At 37.6% G+C, this 19,053-nt stretch overlaps 1 protein-coding gene across 2 annotated transcripts in view; it reads right to left on the reverse strand.

Annotated features, from left to right (window-relative positions):
• ARAP2 (ArfGAP with RhoGAP domain, ankyrin repeat and PH domain 2) overlaps positions 1-19,053 on the reverse strand; it is a 118,092-nt gene that overhangs the window by 13,054 nt on the left and 85,985 nt on the right. Inside the window, exons 23-28 of one of the 2 annotated variants that reach the window (XM_063309952.1) lie at positions 16,351-16,419; positions 12,089-12,163; positions 10,924-11,041; positions 6,991-7,116; positions 1,248-1,292; positions 43-182 (exon numbers count right to left, since the gene is read on the reverse strand). In XM_063309952.1, the coding sequence (XP_063166022.1) occupies positions 43-182; positions 1,248-1,292; positions 6,991-7,116; positions 10,924-11,041; positions 12,089-12,163; positions 16,351-16,419 (573 nt within the window). Of the gene's footprint in view, positions 1-42; positions 183-1,247; positions 1,293-6,990; positions 7,117-10,923; positions 11,045-12,088; positions 12,164-16,350; positions 16,420-19,053 lie in introns of both variants that reach the window. The other variant, XM_063309951.1, reaches the window with a different exon arrangement.

A 19,053-nucleotide genomic window follows, 5' to 3' on the forward strand; every position in this document is an offset into this window, starting at 1 on the left:
AATTGGGTGTGAGTTAAAAGGGCTCAACATCAGCATTTGTACCTTCATGTCCTTATAAAGCCGCAAGTTTCCTTCCCGCAAAACAAAATAACGGTCTTGAAACTTATTTGCAGACAGTAGTTTGGATGGTTCTTCTTTATATTTCAGGTAGCTGGTTTTGACAGTGCCTTTTGAAGTTTTCTCTGTCGAGATGATTAAAAAAAGCATTTGGTTCACAATCTTCTTTTTATATATTATACAGTGTACTACATTTTATACATCTTAACATTAATCTGGAAAAAAAACAAAACAAGAATAAATAATTGGAGTTCTATATTATTTTAGACTTTTTGGCTTTTCGAAGGTAACTTGCTTGTGTGAAATATATTATATATCTTTAGTTCCAATTAAACATTCTTCAAGACATAATTTAAGGACACTGCGACAACCTAGGATGTAAACGTATCTTTATTAACCAGGGTTCATTCATATGATCCAAGCAAACATTTAAAGTAATGATTTGGCTGGACCGAGTCCAGGATTGTACAGTTCTTACTAGCAGATATTTCCGCAGAACCTTCTAAGAAAGTGTCTAGGTTCTTCTTGTTGTTATGGTCCCTCAAGTCAATCTTTACTCTTAGTAACAGGTTTGCTGGGCAACGTTTTCAAAAGCGGTTTGATTTTTTTTTACTTCCTAGGTAGTTTTGTGAGGGGGTGAGTGGCCCAAAGTCATCCATATGGTTTTGATGCCTTCAGGAAGACTTGAATTCAGGTACCCCTGCTCCTGGTCCAGTGTCTGTAAACCAAACTAGCTCTCCTCTAGGTTCTGCTCCATTGAATTTGAAATCAGAAGTTAATAGATTTAAACTCACTGCAGCTGGGATTAGCCAGCCAACATTTAGTAGATTAAAACAGTAGATTTCTAGTATTAGATACTGCCTTATTGGTTACGATCTTTATATTATTTGACTCCCCCTTTTGGGAGAGATGGGCGGTAATAGAAATTTAAAAAATAAATAAATAAATTCGGATTTATGCATATATCTTATTCAATCCTATGTGCTTTTAATTTATTCTACTTGTTCTGTATGCAATTTCCTTTCTTTACTTTAATTTAGTCTCTGACTTTAAATTAAATAAACAAATAAATGGTAATTCTTCCACTTGTCAGCCTCTCCACTTCATAAGATGAATAATAGTCATTTTGTATATCTGTATTTGTACACATATCACTCCTATGGAGAATAAGATCTCGAAAATCAACATAGCTAAATTAATCTTGGGTGAAGAGTGGTTCACTGAATGTTTGGAAACTTAAGCAGGGATCAGAGCAAAATTATAAATCAGGGTTAAACGCTCTTTGTTTGAATATAATACTAAAGTTTATTTTATTTTTATTTATTAATCAAATTTACAATTGTGGTTTACAATAAAACATAGATAAAAATATAAAACTATAAAACCCTATAATACAAATACAATAAATATAATAAAAACCTTGATGGCTAAAAGTTCTTCATGATTTGCAGGCAGAGCTGGGTCCTTCTAAGAAACTAACCATCCCCAAGAATGGCTACTCTCCCTCTCTCTCTTTCTCTTTCTCTCCCCCCTTATCCCTATCCCTATCTCTATCTCTGTCAGTAGTAGTTTACTAATACGTCTAAATCTAAACAACCAGCAGTTAAATCTGAACTATGATTTACCAGAAGATGACAACTTTACACTATGGTGTATATAATTGGTTTGCTCCCCAAAGACAGAATTAAGACTAATCCTAATTTAGACTTTAAGTGTGGATAAAGCTGCAGTTAACTAAAAATGTTATTTCCTTCTGATGGCTGCATGAGGGACAGAAGGTTCATAATCTTATGATTTGTGCATATGACACCATCTAGTTTCTTTCCAATCCAATCCCATTTTGGAAAGAAATTATGTAAATAGACTTGGAACTCCATCTACTGTATTTATTGAAAGGACAACTTTTCAAAAATAGAACAAAATGGGATCAAATTTGTTTGGGGGGTAAAATCATCATCCTTAACCAGTGAAATCATCATCATCATCATCATCATCTTCTTCCAATGCATTCCTATAGAAGGACTTAGGCAATGACTCAGAAAGTTGCTGATTGTTCTGTTCTAATCCTCTGGGTTACTTAATCTGGAGTTAACTATATGGAGCTTGCCGTGTTCTTTCCATGTGCATACACAGATGCAACAAAAGAGAGTGGAAGCATACGCACATGCAGATGCAACACAAATGCAACCCCTTGATTAGGCCCCCTCTCACATACACTTACACACACACTTTCATGGTCCAGTGATGGGGAACTGCAGGAAGTGTCCAAATACCCAATGATAAAGTACAAGAGTGGGTATGTGCCTTTATGCATTGTGAAAAGCAGGAGTTAGGTGAGCATCATGTGTGTGCTTGCACACAGGGCTGCCCACATAGATAGCAAGAGACAGGAAAATGGGTGGGGGGGGAGATATGAAACATGGCCAGGAACCTGGAAGTAATGGAGTATGGAAAGCAGTCTTGTCTACCACAAGGGCTGAGCAGACGTTGCCTGGGGCAAGTTGTAGTCAATTTAGTTCAGGAGTACAAGGTAGAGTTGGGTACCAAAGTTGTTTCTAGCAACTGGGAGACTGTGACTGCTTGATTTAAATACCCACTCTTCCAGGTTCATGCAGCTGTAGAGCCTTCACACCAACTGTGTGGTGCAGTGTCTCTTTGCTGAAGCTAGCAGCCTGGCATTCATGTCTGCAGGGGGAGGTGTGTTCTGGTAGAGGATGGTCCCAGTGCCACCTCCAAACTTGGGAAAGAACAGGGCACTCCAACATCCTCCATGCACCGACCTGCCAGCCTCTCCCAATTCTGCCACTTGGGAGTTTTACATACCTACAGAGGCACCACATAAACACTGATCCTGTTTAGACCCTCTCAAACATACAAACACATGCACACACAGGCCACTTAGATGCACATACCCTAATCTGTCCCTGGAGAGAAAGAGCACATAGGTACAACACATCATTCTGTACACAGAAGAAAATACAGACACATCCTAGAGGGCCTAATCAGGGTCACGGCTGGTAAGGGGAATAGAAAGGAGCCTTGTATTGCATGTTTTTTGCTGTGGGAGTGGCTCAGAATATTGTTACCTGTTCTATTCCAAGTCCCCTCCCTCCTGATCACGTGGACCCAGAAAGGAATTATTATTAAAGGTTTGTAGATAATTCGAGATACATGCTTTCTTTGCCATGTTTTTCACTATACATGAACCAGAACATTGGCAATATTCATAGCGAATGCTAAAGCATCTGTTAGCACTACATTAATGAACCTTTGCTAGTCCAACAGGAGAAAAATGGAACCATCCACTTCCACTTCAAGTATCTATAATTATTATTAGCTGGATTCATGCATCATGCTAAAATAGGACGTGGTTTCCTTGTTGCTGGCTTAGAGCAATGCATGAATCCAACCATTATGGTTTGCCAACCAATTTTTTTTGCTTTGCATTACTGTATGTATGATTCCCACTTGGTAATGTTAACAATGGCTTATTTAAAACAAGCCAGTTTCAGAATTACAATTAATTATCCTAGCTTCTATAGTTAAAAGGCAGAATAAACATATTTCAATCAGTGGAATAAATACATTCATGTGGCTGAATCGTATCATCAATTTGCTATTTGATGAAACTATATCCATACCCACTTAAAGAACTAAGCAGTTTCAACAGTCAATTGAAGCTAAAAGCTCCTGAAAAGATGCCAGCTGTCTGTGTAAGAAATTGACAATGGAATCACATTTGATTTACTTCCATTATTCCCTTTTTAGATCCTAGCTTTACGATATATCAGTGACAACAGATGGAGCAATAATGCTAAAATCAGAAAGTCCGCTGGGATTGATTCAGGAGCCACTTGTTAAGGCAAAGGGAATAGAATTGTTAACTGCCCTAAAATCTATCAAAGAATAAGCCTCCACAAGACATGTTTACAAGATCCTGCTTGCTGAGGGCATTACTAAAGAGATGATGAAAAGAGAGCAAGTAGAAATACCTATAGCTCAGAAATGTAAAACACTGCCATTAGGGTATCCATTTTCTCTTAATTCATTTTAGCCCTCAGTTTAGTTTTGAAGAGATTTAAGTATTCTTAATTTTGCTTGAATTTTATTTCATTTATTTTTATACCATCCCTTATATTATAAGCATGGAGATTTGCAAAAGAACAGCAACACAACCAGCATTATCCTAAAATAATTCATTACAAAATGGCAAGGCGAAGGTTACATAAAACAGCTACAGATAACTGAACAAACGAATTAAAAATGTAGTATAGGTGGCAAATATATATATATATATATATATATAGAGAGAGAGAGAGAGAGAGAGAGAGAGAGAGGGAGAGAGAAAGAGATTTGATTGTTGTTGTTTATGTTCAGCTGAAGAAACTGCTTGTTAATTTTGCAGCAGTCCATTTCATTATTAACTTGTTAGTCCTGGTTGAGCTTTTAAATATCAAAGGTTTCTAAGGCATTGGACTCATGAGAGGTAAGCCATGTGTCTGATCTTCAGTGCAGAATGCAATAACTATGCCATGAAGCAACTCTTAAAATATAATATAAACGTTTGCAGCAAGAAAATATATCTCAGTCTTTGGAAGAAGCAAACATTTTCAGAATAAGTCAATCAGTATCTGCTTGTACTCTAGACATATCATAATGGAAATCAATATACTGTAGCTGTTATGTGGTAGGTCAAGCTAAGTGTCTTACTGCTGCAGCCATTATGTGTGATCCACTGGACTTCCAGAATACCCAGTGTATTTTAACAAACTAAGACACCTCTTGATTGGAAAGGCTGTTTTTTTTTTTTTCTTTCAGAGGGAGATGAAAAGTGCAGTAGGACTGTCTATCCTTGACTTCATTCTAATGGATAAGGAAAGTCAAAGTAGAAGTAATGAGCATGTAGGGGTAAGGTAAGGCAATACAATGCTGCTGAAATTCTGATTTTAAGGAAAACCTAGAGTGGCTGTAGTTAAATGCAAGTCTTAACTCTCCAATAAAATGTATTTGAATACAATACATGGGATTCCACAGCAGAAAAAAAAAGGTTAATGAAAAAAAGCAAGCAAAATCAGATTTTATTAAAGAGGAGATATTGGAAGCCAACCCAATGGGGGGCGGGGAGTGGAAAACATCAAAAGAAACCAATGTGGCTGTCCAAAAGGCTTAATGAAAACCTGAAAGTCACAAAGGAAAAATGGAGTAGCTGGAAAGAGGGGCAGGTGACCAAGGAAGAGTAAGTAAAAGCAATCCAGACCTATAGAGCTGAAGAAATGCCAAGAAATTCTAAAGCTAAGAATGAACTAAGAATAACAAAGATAGCATCTTAGATATGTCCAAACTAAAAGACGAAGAAATGAAACAGTATGGCATTTCCTCAGTCAGTACAGATGAAAAGGAAAGGCAGAACTATTTTATTTATTTTTATTTATCATATTTTTATTACCGCCCATCTCCTCCACTCAGGGACCCTGGGCAGTTCACAACAAAACAGTATAAAATACAATAAAATCAGAATCGTATCAATAAATATACATATAAAATATAATAAAATCCAAGTGATGGCAGACCTAATTCCCCCCAAAGGGGACGGAACTGGTCCTGGCAGGACTAGGGAACCAACCAGCCCCAAGAGTGGCTCTTCCTTTCCCCACTCCAGGCATGGTGACAAAACCAGGTCTTCAGCCCTTTCCTGAAGTCCATAAGTCCAGAAGGAGGAGGCCAACCTCACTTTCGGGGGAAGTGGCATCTTTAGAGCCACTTGGATTTTATATTTATTTATATTGTATTTTATATTGGTAATTTGTTTTTCTTTTTATCGGATTTTAATGTTTATTGTTACCGCATGAATTTTATTGTAAACCGCCCAGAGTCCCTCTTTTGGGGGAGATGGGCGGCAACAAAATCCAATCAATCAATCAATCAATCAATCAATCAATCAATCAATGAATGAATGAATGAATGAATGAATGAATAAATAACTAACTAACTAACTAACTAACTAACTAACTAACTAACTAACTAACACACACATTTTAAGTACTGCGCATAAGATTTCATTTTCGGCGTTTTCATTAATGACATGGAAGAAGAGGAGAAGGAAATACTGGTCAAATTTACAGAGAAAAACCAAAACAGAATGAGGTAACTAATACTCTAGAAGGCAGAAACAAGATTCAAAAGATCTTGATAGCTTAGTGAAGTGGGCTAAAAAACCCAACACAGTGAAATTTAATAGAGGACGAAGTTACTCTCTTCGAGGAAAAAAAAATCAAATGCAAAAATATAGGATGAGGAATATCTGGCTTTATATGAATAAAACAGATCTTGGAACTGGAGTCAATCACAAGCTAACTATGATCCAGCAGTCTGATGTGGCTGCTAAAAAGGCAAGTGGAATTTTAGAGAGCAAGAAGAGGAATATAGAGCAAAATGCTGGGAAAAAATAATTCCTCTGGGTTCTGCAATTGCCTGTCTGGAATATTATGTCCAGTTCTTGCACCACCTTTTAAGAAGGGTTCACAGAAGCTGGAGTATGTGTTAAAAGGTCAACCAATACTATGAGAGGTGTTGCAAGGACAGACTGAAAAAAATTGAGTATGTAAGTTCAGCCTTGAGAAGAGAAGGGGAGATAAAGCGTTCCTCAAGAAACTTTCACAAACTTTCTACCATCCCATAGTGCAAGCCATCAAACAATTACAGGAAGATAGATTCCAATTTAATGTTTTTTCAGGAGTTTGAGCGTGGAAAGTAGGTTTCCATTAACTGGGTGTGTTCTAGCAGAAGATGGATAAGCATGTTTATTTCGATTCCTGCACTGAACTGGAGTTGGGCTTGCCCTTCCAACCCCATGACCATTTGTGTCTCTGTAGCCTATTACTGCCTCGTACATCGTTTACCTGGAAATAACAGGGAATACGTTTCGCTACATACCTTCACCCATAAGCCTGGCTGTTGTTGGAAACTTCTTTATTATAAGACATGCGTTGCTGGGACTGGCCAAAGAACTCCAGTGAAGGATCTGTTCTAGAATATTCTCAGTGCAATGCAAGGGACGTTCTAGAAGAGAAAAAAAACAGTTGAAGATGTAAGTATTTGTGATCTAGAAGTCAGTTCTTCATCCTGGCTATTGCCATACATACTATAAAAGTTAAAATCCATATTTTGACCAAATGCAAGTATACCAAAAGTTAACACCTGAGCTGCTTATGCGCAGAATATATAGATTCTTCTTTATTTTAGAGGCTTTTTAAAGTAGTGAACTCATTTAAAGCAAGCAAGAGATTAATGTAGTGCTTAAAATGACTTGTCGCTCTCTCTATACACTTGTAGGGACCATCTCTATGAGACAGCCACGCTGAATTAATACGGCTGATCTCCTCTTCTTCCAAACATCAAGCAGATTTCTCAAAAATCAGGAGTCGCAAGTATTCAGGGAATCACTGCAAATGTGTTCCCCTTGATTTCTCTTTTGTGAAGCTACAGAGTATATGTTTACAAAAAGAAAAAAAAATGTCTACACCAAGTAACTTAACTGAGATGATCTCTCATAGGAAAAGAATATCTGAGCCACACCCACTGGTCCTGACTTATCCATCATCCCTTCTCCCTCCAGTTAGAATCCACATGTTGGATGAATAGATCTGATAAGGAAAGGCTTATCTTCAGCTATGAGCTTCCCCACACACAATTCAGAATCCTGACTGTATAAAGTTCTAAGCCACACAGGGACCAGTTCCTCTCGTATTTCTCCCAATTGCAGAGGCAAGAGTTGCATAATATTTTCTGGTCCAAAAACCTTTGGACATTTGACCTGTGAGGACATGCTGGGGTTCACTCTCCAAAAATTAGTGAGTGGGGACAAATCAAAAACTAAATTTCACCAATTTAAACTAAATTTAAACTAAATTCATCTACATATAAAATTTAATTAATACAGAGATAGTAAATACGGTTAGTCCCTGACCATGTATTTAACAACTTTGGTCACACACACAAAAATACAATTGGATAACAACTCGGGAGGATGAGTGAAGCACTGGGCATTGGTTTCTGCACCCCTAGTAAAGACAGTGAGCAATAAAGCTGGAAGGGGATAGAAGAAGCCACCAGTCTCTCCAGTTCTACATATTTGGCTCCAGTTAGAAATATATTGGAGAAAAAGTATATTTTATTCATGTTGAAGAAGCTCATGATATCATGGTGATCTCATCCACAAGATTTTGTGAATACATCCTTGAAATCTTGGGCATCCTCATGTAAAAAAGGTGGATTCCTGTAAAACTTGATGGTAGGTATGGATCATTTTGGGATAGGAGGGTCCACAGATATCATCTAGAGATATCACAGGCAACATTTTTTTCATCTCAACATTATGGAATGCGGGCATCCAGATAGCAATACATTTTGTAAAGATGAACAGTAGGTGTTCCCAGTTTGAAACCCTTAAATGTAATGGAGCACAACTTCCCTTATTTCCAGCCAGCCAGCCCATGCTAACTGTGGAATGATGGGCACTGTAGTTTAACATCTATGGTCAACCCTGGATAAACCAGGCTGGAAATATTGCATGAAAGTGAATTCTGTTTACATTTTTGAAAGCATCAACATAGCAAGAGGATTAATAATTTGAGAGAAGGTCAAGATGATGCTGAGAAGGTTAAGATATAGCTTTCTTCCAATCCCTATTGTAAAATTTAATGGCCAGTACTTTACACAAAGATGTGATAGCTTCAATTCTACCTTAAAGAAGTAATTTCAGAAACAAAAGGCATCAAAAGAAGGAACATCAACAAATTATTACTCACTAAGTAAATGTGTACTGCTTCATTTACAGCTATGCTGATGTACTATGTAAAACATAAATCATTCTATTGAAAAACATTTTACCACCATGATATCATGATCTTATTTGCAAACTATCCACCTTATAGAAATTACTATCAAAATATTATATACCAGAGATCCCACCATAGCAAGTCCCCTACATAAGGTTAGATAACCTCATTTTGTACCCCTGCTGCTTAATATGTAAATATTTTTTATTTATTTATTTTATTTATTTATTTATCAAATTTGTCACCGCCCATCTCCTCCAACCGGAGGGACTCTGGGCAGTTTACAATATAGAATAAATATACAATAAGAAATAATTCAGCTGACGGTTAATATTTTAGTTTCAATGCTTTAGACATCTAGCTGTCAAACTTATATATCCCATTATTCTGCTCCCAAGGTCATTAAATGTTGCCAGTAAACAGTGAAATAATTGTTTGTTCCAATCTAACAATAAATATTAAAAGGAAATTGTATTCTGGAAAATGTAGGTTTTTAATATACCAGTCTTCTCAGAACTTTGTTTCATCTAGTAAACAATTATAATTTGAGCTGAGATTTGTTAAAAGAAATACTGAATTCCCTGCAAAGCAGAGAAGGTTATTTCACTAGGAATGTGAATGTTTCAAAATGGGGGTCTTGGTGGATTAAACACAGCTTCTTGTGACGATAAATGCACACCCACAACTCTCCCAACAGAAACTGCCATGTTAGAGAGAAGGCTTCCATTGTTGAATGGTCCCTGACTTACTGCATTTCATGGTAAAAGGATTTATATTAATTTTAGAATTCAAGTCATTCTGGATGCAGTGAGCTACATTCCAGTGCTTTCATGGATATCTGAATTAATAATGAATAGTATGCAGGATCACAAGCAAAGCTGAGAATAGTGAAAACACGGGATGTCACCCAATAAAACCCCAAACAACTCCCAGTCCCTCCCCCCAAAGTCAGTACAATTCCATGCCCACAGGTGCCCCTAACGGTTCCTGCCGGTCTGCGGGAAACGTCCTTGACAGGGCGAGATAACCCAAACATGCATTCCTCATTCTTCACTCCTCGCATCGCAGCCTGGTACAAGGAACAGGAGCAACCCCCTCCCGTACAGCAACTCGTGTCAGCCCCATGGCATGGGAACCCATTACGGTGTTTTCCAGGAACACTGAAACAGTAACCATGACACCAGGACACCATAAACCATTTCCTGGGCTGGACATTTCATTTCCATATACATATGAACCACCCACTGCATGCTTAGAGCAGCTCATTTTGGAGGAAAAGCAGAACATTCCAATAGAAAAACAGAACGTTCTCAAGCCAGTTTGCTTCCCAGTGCAATATTTTGCAAATAGCTAGTGGACTCCCTTAACCCACCAAATTTTGCCTCTCCAAATTTTCAGGAAAGGACTCCTGTGTTAGAGCTAAGACACTATTCCCACATACACCAGTAATAGCTTTTCTACAAATGCAAAACAAATCACAGAGATTTCTGATTGGGTCAGGACTCTATCAGGAAGCAAGGACTCTTCTGTCTAGGCTTTTTTCTGGATCAAGCACTGCATGTCAGCATTTTATTTCAACAGCAATAACATCGGGACATTTGTGGAATTACCAGTTCACTAAATGATACCTTGTCTACTTTGGCCTTGTTCATTTTAAGCTATTGGTGCCTCCTATCCTAAAGGTGCAGAGAAAACACTTTAAAATATGATTCTCTAGTGCCAGTGAGGTTGAGAGAGTAAGTTAACATATAAACATCTCCCTTTTGGGGGAGATGGGCAGTAGCAAAATTTGAATAATAAATAAATAAATAAAGCAGGAGAGGAAAGGAGAGGAGCGGAGAGGAGCTCGGTCAAGCTGGTCCATCTCCTATCACCTCTCCAAAAATGAACTTCTTAAACATCTTTCAGAATCTCATTACATTGAGTGTTTCCATGGAATAGTGTTATGGCCCCCGCTGTTTTTTCTGCAAAGAAAATGGCAAGGAATAGTAAGCATAAATATTCAAAGATGATGCCAAAAATAACTAACCCAGTTCTCCATTTTCAATCACTTCAAATGTAGCCCACGTATCATCCTTATGGGGTGTGATGTTTTTTATTCCCAGGACGTCATTAGTCAATTCTTCTGCCTCCATTGTTGGTGATATCTGCTTTGAAGATCACATACAGCTTAGAAATTATTCAAAAATACCTAGAGGTTCTAACTCATGTCAGAGTTTTATGCCCTCAGAGGAGATAAAAATGCCCAACCAAGTCATCATCAACTGTGAAAGAAGATATCAGAAAAGACTCTCATTATGTTTAAAAATTACAGAAGAATAGTATTGAAAGTACTTTGTCCCATGTCATTTTATCTCCAAAGACCTATTTGATATTTCTAAGAGACTGAGAGACAAATCTCATCACTCCTTTATAAAAAAAAAACAGTCTTGCTGACCTATGACATATAATCTAAAATTATAATGAAACCAATCTCTATCAAATCCCTCTAACTTTTGTTAAACCATACTCTCCCCCCTCCTCCTCCTGCCCTCCCCACAATTCTATGGAGGACTTCAGGGTAAGTCTTTGGAAATTTCCACAGTTGGAAACAGTTAAAGCATCAGGCTTAGAGTAGCTATGTCAGGAGAAAAATGTATTTCACCAACCTTGTACTCAAAAATTACTTTTATTGTTTATTTCTATATGCTGTGAATATAAAGGGAATTATCTTTCCACAGTTAGCATTGTCACTATGTTATTGTTTAAAACATATGGTAAATAGACAATATGCCTCAGTCCACCCTCTGAGAGTTGGATGCTGTGGCCAATTAAAGCTGTGGATATGTAATTCATATTACTGGCGAAAGTAATCAACTGCAAAAGACATTGAAAAAGGGTTGGAAATTCACCTTTTTTTGTTTGTTTGTTTCTTCTCCTTCCTGATTGACACTATTACCAATAAAACTGGATGCTAGTAAATCTGCAACTCTAATATTCAGTTGTAGTTAGATATATATAAATACAGAGAAATTGAGTTCCATGAAAGCTTATGGCTGAGTAAGGGACTTGATCTACAAAATTTAATAATAATTAAAATAGATATAAATTTAAAAGTCAGCAACTTATGTCAATGTTTAAAAAAGAAAGGGCGGCCTTTTGAACTGCCTTAAAGCAATAGACAAAATACACATTTTTTAAAATGAAATACAAACCCTTATTATAATGCTGCAGTCTGGCTCCTTTCTTTCCACATAAACTTCAATTAGCAAGTCTCCAGCCTGAGAAATCTAAAATAAAAAGTTGGTTGATAAAAATTAAGGCAATGAATCAGCATTTGGGGGCTTCCCTTTTTCCTTATCCTAATGCCTTAAGTCTTTCTTGTGTAGATTGAAACAATTGAATCTTAAGTGCTGCAAATGTAGGACAACTTGTCATATGCTGAAAATGAATGAGAATAAATTCATGGTCCAAAAGAGAATGGCAAAAATCCTAAAAGTTATGGCAAATTTTCCTTGTATGATCCTGACTATTTAAAGGTGCACCAAATGAGCACTGCACCTGCACTTTATGCTAATTATGACCAAGAACATGAATCTGCACTGGACTACTGCAGATTCCAGATAGGGCTCCCTAGTTTGAAGATCTGAAGGCCTCACACTGATGGACTTCTGGAAGCTTGTTCAGAAGACCTGGGAGGAATTAGTATGATCGTCACTACTTGGATATTCATTTATTATTAGGTACTCTACTTATTATTAATATGCATTGTCTTATAGCATATTATTCTTTTCTAGATGTTTTTACTGTATTTCACTATGTTGTAAGCTGCCACAAGCTTCAGTGGTATGCAAATTTGATTTATTTCTATATTTTTAAAAAATATTTCATATGGAAAAACAGAATAGGTTAGATACCTCTTCCAGAGAAGCTAGTTATCTTAGAATCATTTACAGTGAATGAGATAGCATCCTCACTTGGTTGAAGTCTGAATTGATACAACTTAGCCAAAGAGAAAATATCCAATTGCCACAGCCCTTTATTAAAAAGCCTGTCTTCCTTCCTTCTCTTTCTCCAGCCAATTTTATATTGGTTACACTTGGGGTGGATCAACAATTCTCTTCCCATTTCAAGGAAACATCTCTGTGACAAAGTTTGACAAAGTTTGACAGCCCCTTGTGCAAAGACACCTCTGTCAACCATCTGCCACATTTTCAAATCATTAGAGCCCTGAGAAACTCTCAAGGCATCTGTGCTGTTTCTATTTAACACCAAAATTAGGTTTAAACAATTAAAAAAGGGTACCATAAAACTCCAAGCAAAGAATTAGGTATTCCAATGTGCTATAAATTAATCAATATGGAGACTGGTTTACCAGGAAGTAACAGAACTGTTTAGCCATTTTGTAATAGATGGACAGAAGCTAAACAGGGCTGGACCTAGTTAGTACTTGATATGAATCTGTCATGAAATTCTAGAGTGATAGGTTAGATTCAGAAGTTGAAAACAACATTCTGAAAGAAAGCAAGAGCGCACCACTTTTGTACTGTTGTCAAGCAAACAACATGGTTGTCTTCTTTGATCACCAGGCGCTGAGCTCAACTTCAAGGAGATTTTACCTTGTAAAATGTGACTAATCATCATAACATGTACTGTAAGAGAACTGTCCAATGCTGCAAATGCACCAAACACGTTCTTCCAGTTAGGCATTTCCATACATTCATACCTAATGCCATTTTTTTCCACATCAATTCCCTTTACTGACACATGTCAACAGAAGTCTAATGTACAACTACCAGGCCTCTGACCACGCTAAGGGAATTGTTGTGGGAAAATTTTTCTAGCTATGGCAAGGAAACCACCCCCTCCCAAATGCACTTTCCCAGAGTAAATAAACTCTCAGCTCAACCATAAAACATTTAAACAGAAAAGAATGTTGATTAGGGCTTTGGAAGATAATAATCACCATTGGGAAACAAGGCCACTCAGAAGATAACACCTACGTAAGGTAACATACAGTAGATCTTTCTCTAAGAAGGTTGTCTTTGTGTGGTTAAATAAACCTCATGATTTCATCATCCAGAGCAGATTAATACACAAATGCTATAAACTAATCATTTAATCATTAGCTGCATCTTATCTGATCGATGCGGCTCTTCCTCCTGTCTCCCAAGGTCATTCCCACACACCATTACACCAAGGTTCCCATCTCAATGGCTAGAACAGTGTAAGCACAGTCTCTTCTGAGTGATACCAATGATGCATCAGCCACTAAGAAGGGTCTGACATGTAAAGGAGAGGTCCTTTTATGTATGATTGACCAAATACCTGAAGACAGCAACATTCTCCTTTATAAGAGGAGATAAAACTTTGTCAGGGAGTAAATACATTTGTACCCCAAACTGAAGAGCATGGAAGTTGCTGCTTAATGGTGGGGCTAATCCAGATTAGCTGTGCCAGGGCTTCCTGAAGCAGCCAAACACAGAAGTTGGCTATAAATCAGATACACAAGAGAACTGCAGAAGTGGTTACAAACTACTACGGGGATTGTTACAGTATATAAAATGATGGCCTCAATAATTGCCCTGATGGTTTATAGAGGCAAGGTGCATTTATTAGCACGATGGTGTAAAATTATAAAAGCCAAAATAGTTATGGTAGCTAGTCCAAGTAGTTCTCTAGTAAAAATACTCGATGTTCTGTGACCAAAACACACACACACACACACACAACACTCCTGCTTTGAAAGAACCACACAATGGCAAGATTAGCAGTCTGGGGTCACAGCAGCCTCTGGAGAATTGAAACTAATGAAATCATTTGTGAAGGGGAAAAACATTACAAAGTGACTTTGAAGAAAACTTAATTATGCTGGCAATGACTCAGAAAAAGCTCATTTCCTGGTAAAATTTGCTTTTGAGCTGATTCTACTGAAAAAAAAAGGTTGGGGGAAGAATGAAGTTGACATTTGATTTGCACTAGTATATGTAAACAACTGCACACTGGAGAGGGAAAAATCTGTGCTGCAAACAAAAACAGCTGGTAAAGAAAAAAAGAAACAGCTGGTTTGGTGGGCAGAAAAAAAAAAGAATCAAGTGTCAACTGGAATGGCAAACAAGGTCATTATAAACAGCATGAGATTTTCTCTTTCAAGCTACAGAAGTTTCAGCTAAGTATGCTTTATTTTTAATACAGCATGCCTTTTTTCATAATGCAAAAGACCCTGGTAAGCTCAAACCTCACCAAAACCCTTAAGTTTTGCTTTGCAAATGTCTTTGAACCACTATATGAACAAATCATAATAAAAGAGTACTGCAATGTCTATACACTTCTAAAAGCTATTTTTCCTTTCTGAATGTTTAGCAAAGGCACCAGGCAAGCCTGAAGTTTCACCAGAATTGGTTGAAGTTTTGTAAAAAGAAGCAGATATGCAAAGGAAAACTAGCTCCACCTAGAGGGAATCTATTTTTTCTATTATTTCAAATCTGTAGTGTGACCTAGCTACAGAAGGTCATCACTCCTTTTTAGACTGGTGGTAAATAGCTTTTGTAGTACCTGGGATTGATTTTGGAAATCTTTCAGGTTGTAGGAAAACAAGGAGACTGAATTATTAGCAAGGTGATTTTAATAGTGACACACACATTTCTGTTGGTCAGGGTTTTACTGCCCTGCCCACCCACCCCCACAAAAAAATGTGGGCCACTGCAGCTTGTTAAGTTTCCCAAAAGCAAGGACAGGTTCTGTTCGAAACCTCCGTCTGCTTCCTCTCCCTACTCCTCCTTTAATGTTCAAACAGGAACTTCCTACCCAAGAAAACTGAGTTTTTAAAGAGACAAACAGAGATTTAGTGCGCACGCACACGCACACACACACTAAACACTTAGGAATAAGAATCCTGCTCTTCTGCTTATTCATCCTTTGGCTTTGCACTAACTTTCCATCTTAATCCATTTTGATGATATGGAGCCAAACTGCCTCAAAGCTCCTGGAATCAACTTTGTTTTCAGCTAAAACTTAATGGTTATCCAGAGTCCCTTCCCCAAGTGTGTTAGGACAACAATAGCTATAATGACTAGGAATTCTAGGCACTGTTGTCCCAAGTCATCAAGTGAGTGGCACTTTGGGTTATCCCTTAGCTCTTCCTTTAAACTGCAACTCCTTCATTATTTGTATTATTGTCAAAAGTTGTCCATTATTTCTCTTGCTTCTATAAATCCATCATAACTGAAGTTCACTGGTAATCCAAAAAAAGATTACAGGCAGCTTTCTTATAACTAGCCAGACCAGTAGGTCATCTGGTTCATTACTGTTAATGCTGACAGTAGCTCCCCTTAGATTTTCCCCTTAGATGGACACCCTTCCAAAGCAGACCTGTGAATGCTTAAGACGGAGCCCAGTGTCTTTCTCATGCCAGCATGCCCTGTATCTGTGAACCACACCCCTTCCCCGCACAAATGAAGGAATCATCATTACGTACTTGAGTATCTTTCCATTTGGTAATAAAGCTGTTCTCAATGTCCATTTGCTTCACTTGATCTTGCTGGACCTGTGCAAGAAAAAAACACTTTTTATGAAGTGAGTTGCCCAAGCATCTTTTTGACAAAAGCAAGGGACATCAACTCTGTTCCCGCATGCAATGCTGGCCTGCTCTGTACACAGGAGGACCATAAAAGACTTCCATGTCCCCAAACAGTTTTTCAGTGATATACTAAGCATCAAACACAATCAAACTCTTTTGTAAAACAGATCTGTTCCCTCCCTCCTCACTGACCTATATATGCAGTCAAATGAGTTGATCAATCCCATCCAATCTCATTGTAAAAGTTATTTCTCAAATTATTAATTAAGAAAAAACCCTAGTATTTATCACAACAGTGAACATATGGAGACTGTCCTGTCTTCATACAAGAGGCAACCTTCCAGCCCCTTACATCAAAAATGTAGAAAGAAGCAGACAAGGCCGCAAGTTGCCTATATAAAGGTGTCTCATTTGAAAATAAGGTACTTGTTGGAATTTTTGTGTTACAACCTCACCCTTCCTTCCAATGAATACCATTCACCAGAACTCCTATATTCTCATGCTTTGGATTAACTGTTTTCAGTCCAGACTGCAAGGATGGAAATATGACAATCTTTACCCCCAAACTGGAACAGTTCACTTCACTGGGCAAAAAGGTTGTTTCTTTTTGGGCACTTATGGAGCTAGTTTTCTATCTGCAAAAACTTTTCGTTTAGAACTGTAGTTTGAAGAAAACGGATCAGTGTTAAATTTGTAAAACGAAAGAGAATTACAAATGAACACAGAAGTTAAAAGAGCATTTTTAGAAAATGATGTACCATTGGTATACGACTCCAGAAAAATTATCTAGAATGTATAAAGCTACTTCAAATTTATGTTGGAAATGTGGAAACATGAAGGGTAATTTCATCATGCCTGGTGGACTTGTAAAACAGCCTGAAAATTTTGGATTCAAACACATACAATGATACAAAGATTTTTAAAGAGTGATACTCAACTGAAACCAGAACTTTTTTTTGCTGGCACTAATGGACAGACAATTAGAAAAGAGCCATGGAAGATTATTTTTATATATGATCACTGCTGCAAGATTATTATATGCACAAAAATGAAATACCCATAGTGAAGGAATGGCTGGTGAAGATGACCAAACCAGCAGAGATAGCAAAATTGACTTGTCTGTTTAGAGAAAGGACAATAACCGCATTTATTTAGTGACTGGAAACCCCTTACAGAGTGTTTGCTGAAAAAAGAAAAAAAAAAGAACTTGTGATTTATGGGTTTGATGATTAGGGTAGATTTTGGAAAAAGGAAATTATTATGTAACCTTAGGGAGAGAGGGTAAAATGTAAATGTACTTATAACTGCTGTTAAGAAGATCAGAAGCCACTTCTTTATTACTTTTTTCCTTTTTATTCATTTCTCTTTCTTTTCATTTTTTTTTCGTATAGTATAGTATAGTACAGTATACTTCTTATAACTTTTCCTATTCTTTTTTCTCTTCAATTCAATATATATAAAATTCCCTTCTCACCCCTATGGGTGGTGTGTGTCTTCCTCAGCCTCAGGTCCTCTGCCAGAGGTCTGGGAGTTTGAGGGTTCTGTGCAGTATCTTAGCTGTTCCTAGCACTGCACTCTTCTGGACCGAGAGCTCTGATGTTGCTCCTGGGATCTGCTGAAATCACTCTCCCAGCTTGGGGGTCACAGCCCGGAATGCTCCTACCACCCCTGGGACCACTTTGGCTTTCACTTTCCACATCCATTCTAATTCCTCCTTCAGGCCCTGGTACTTCTCCAGCTTCTCATACTCCTTCTTCCTGATGTTGCTGTCACTTGGCACCACTACATCTATCACCACCACTGTCTTCCGGTCCTTGTCTACTACATGTCTGGTTGATTGCCAAGTACTTGTCTATCTATATATAAATACACTACACACCCACCTGTGTATATCTTGTGTTAGAGTTAAGGTTTAAAATGCAAGAACGTAACATGACAGTTCACATAGACTCTTCAGCCAGAATTCACAGCATATATAAAGCATATATTTATATTTAATTTTTAGTATTGTTTTTATTGTTTTGGGGGATGTGGTGGCTCAGTGGTTAAGATGCCAAGTTTGTTGACCAGATGGTTGCAGTTTGGTGGTTTGAGACCCGAGTACAGTGTGACAGAGTGAGCTTCCACACTCGACCGAGCTCTTGCCAACCTAGCAATCTGAAAGCATACAAATGCGAGTAGATAAATAGGTACCGCTTCAGCGGGAAGGTAACAGCATTCCGTGACTGTCATGTTGGCCACATGACCGTGGAAGCATCTTCGGACAATGCTGGCTCTTCGGCCATGAAACGGAGACGAGCACCACCCGCTAGTGTGTCATTAGACATGACTAAATGGGAATCTTTACCTTCTTTACTTTATTGTTTTGTTTGATTGTTTTTATTATTGTTAGCTGCCCAGAGTCACTGGTTTGAGATGGGCGGCTATATAAATTGAATAAATAAATAAATATATTCATGTACACAAGTTTTATAAATGTCCACATGTAGATCTCCTTCTTTATTGTACATTTTTAAAAAAATTATTAAAAACACATTCATCAAACACAGACATGCTAAAATAAACCATTAATAGCATGTCATAGGAAATTTCATAGCGCAC

Source organism: Candoia aspera, chromosome 8 (genome assembly GCF_035149785.1).
Source record: "Candoia aspera isolate rCanAsp1 chromosome 8, rCanAsp1.hap2, whole genome shotgun sequence".
NCBI classification, from domain to species: Eukaryota; Metazoa; Chordata; class Lepidosauria; order Squamata; family Boidae; genus Candoia; species Candoia aspera.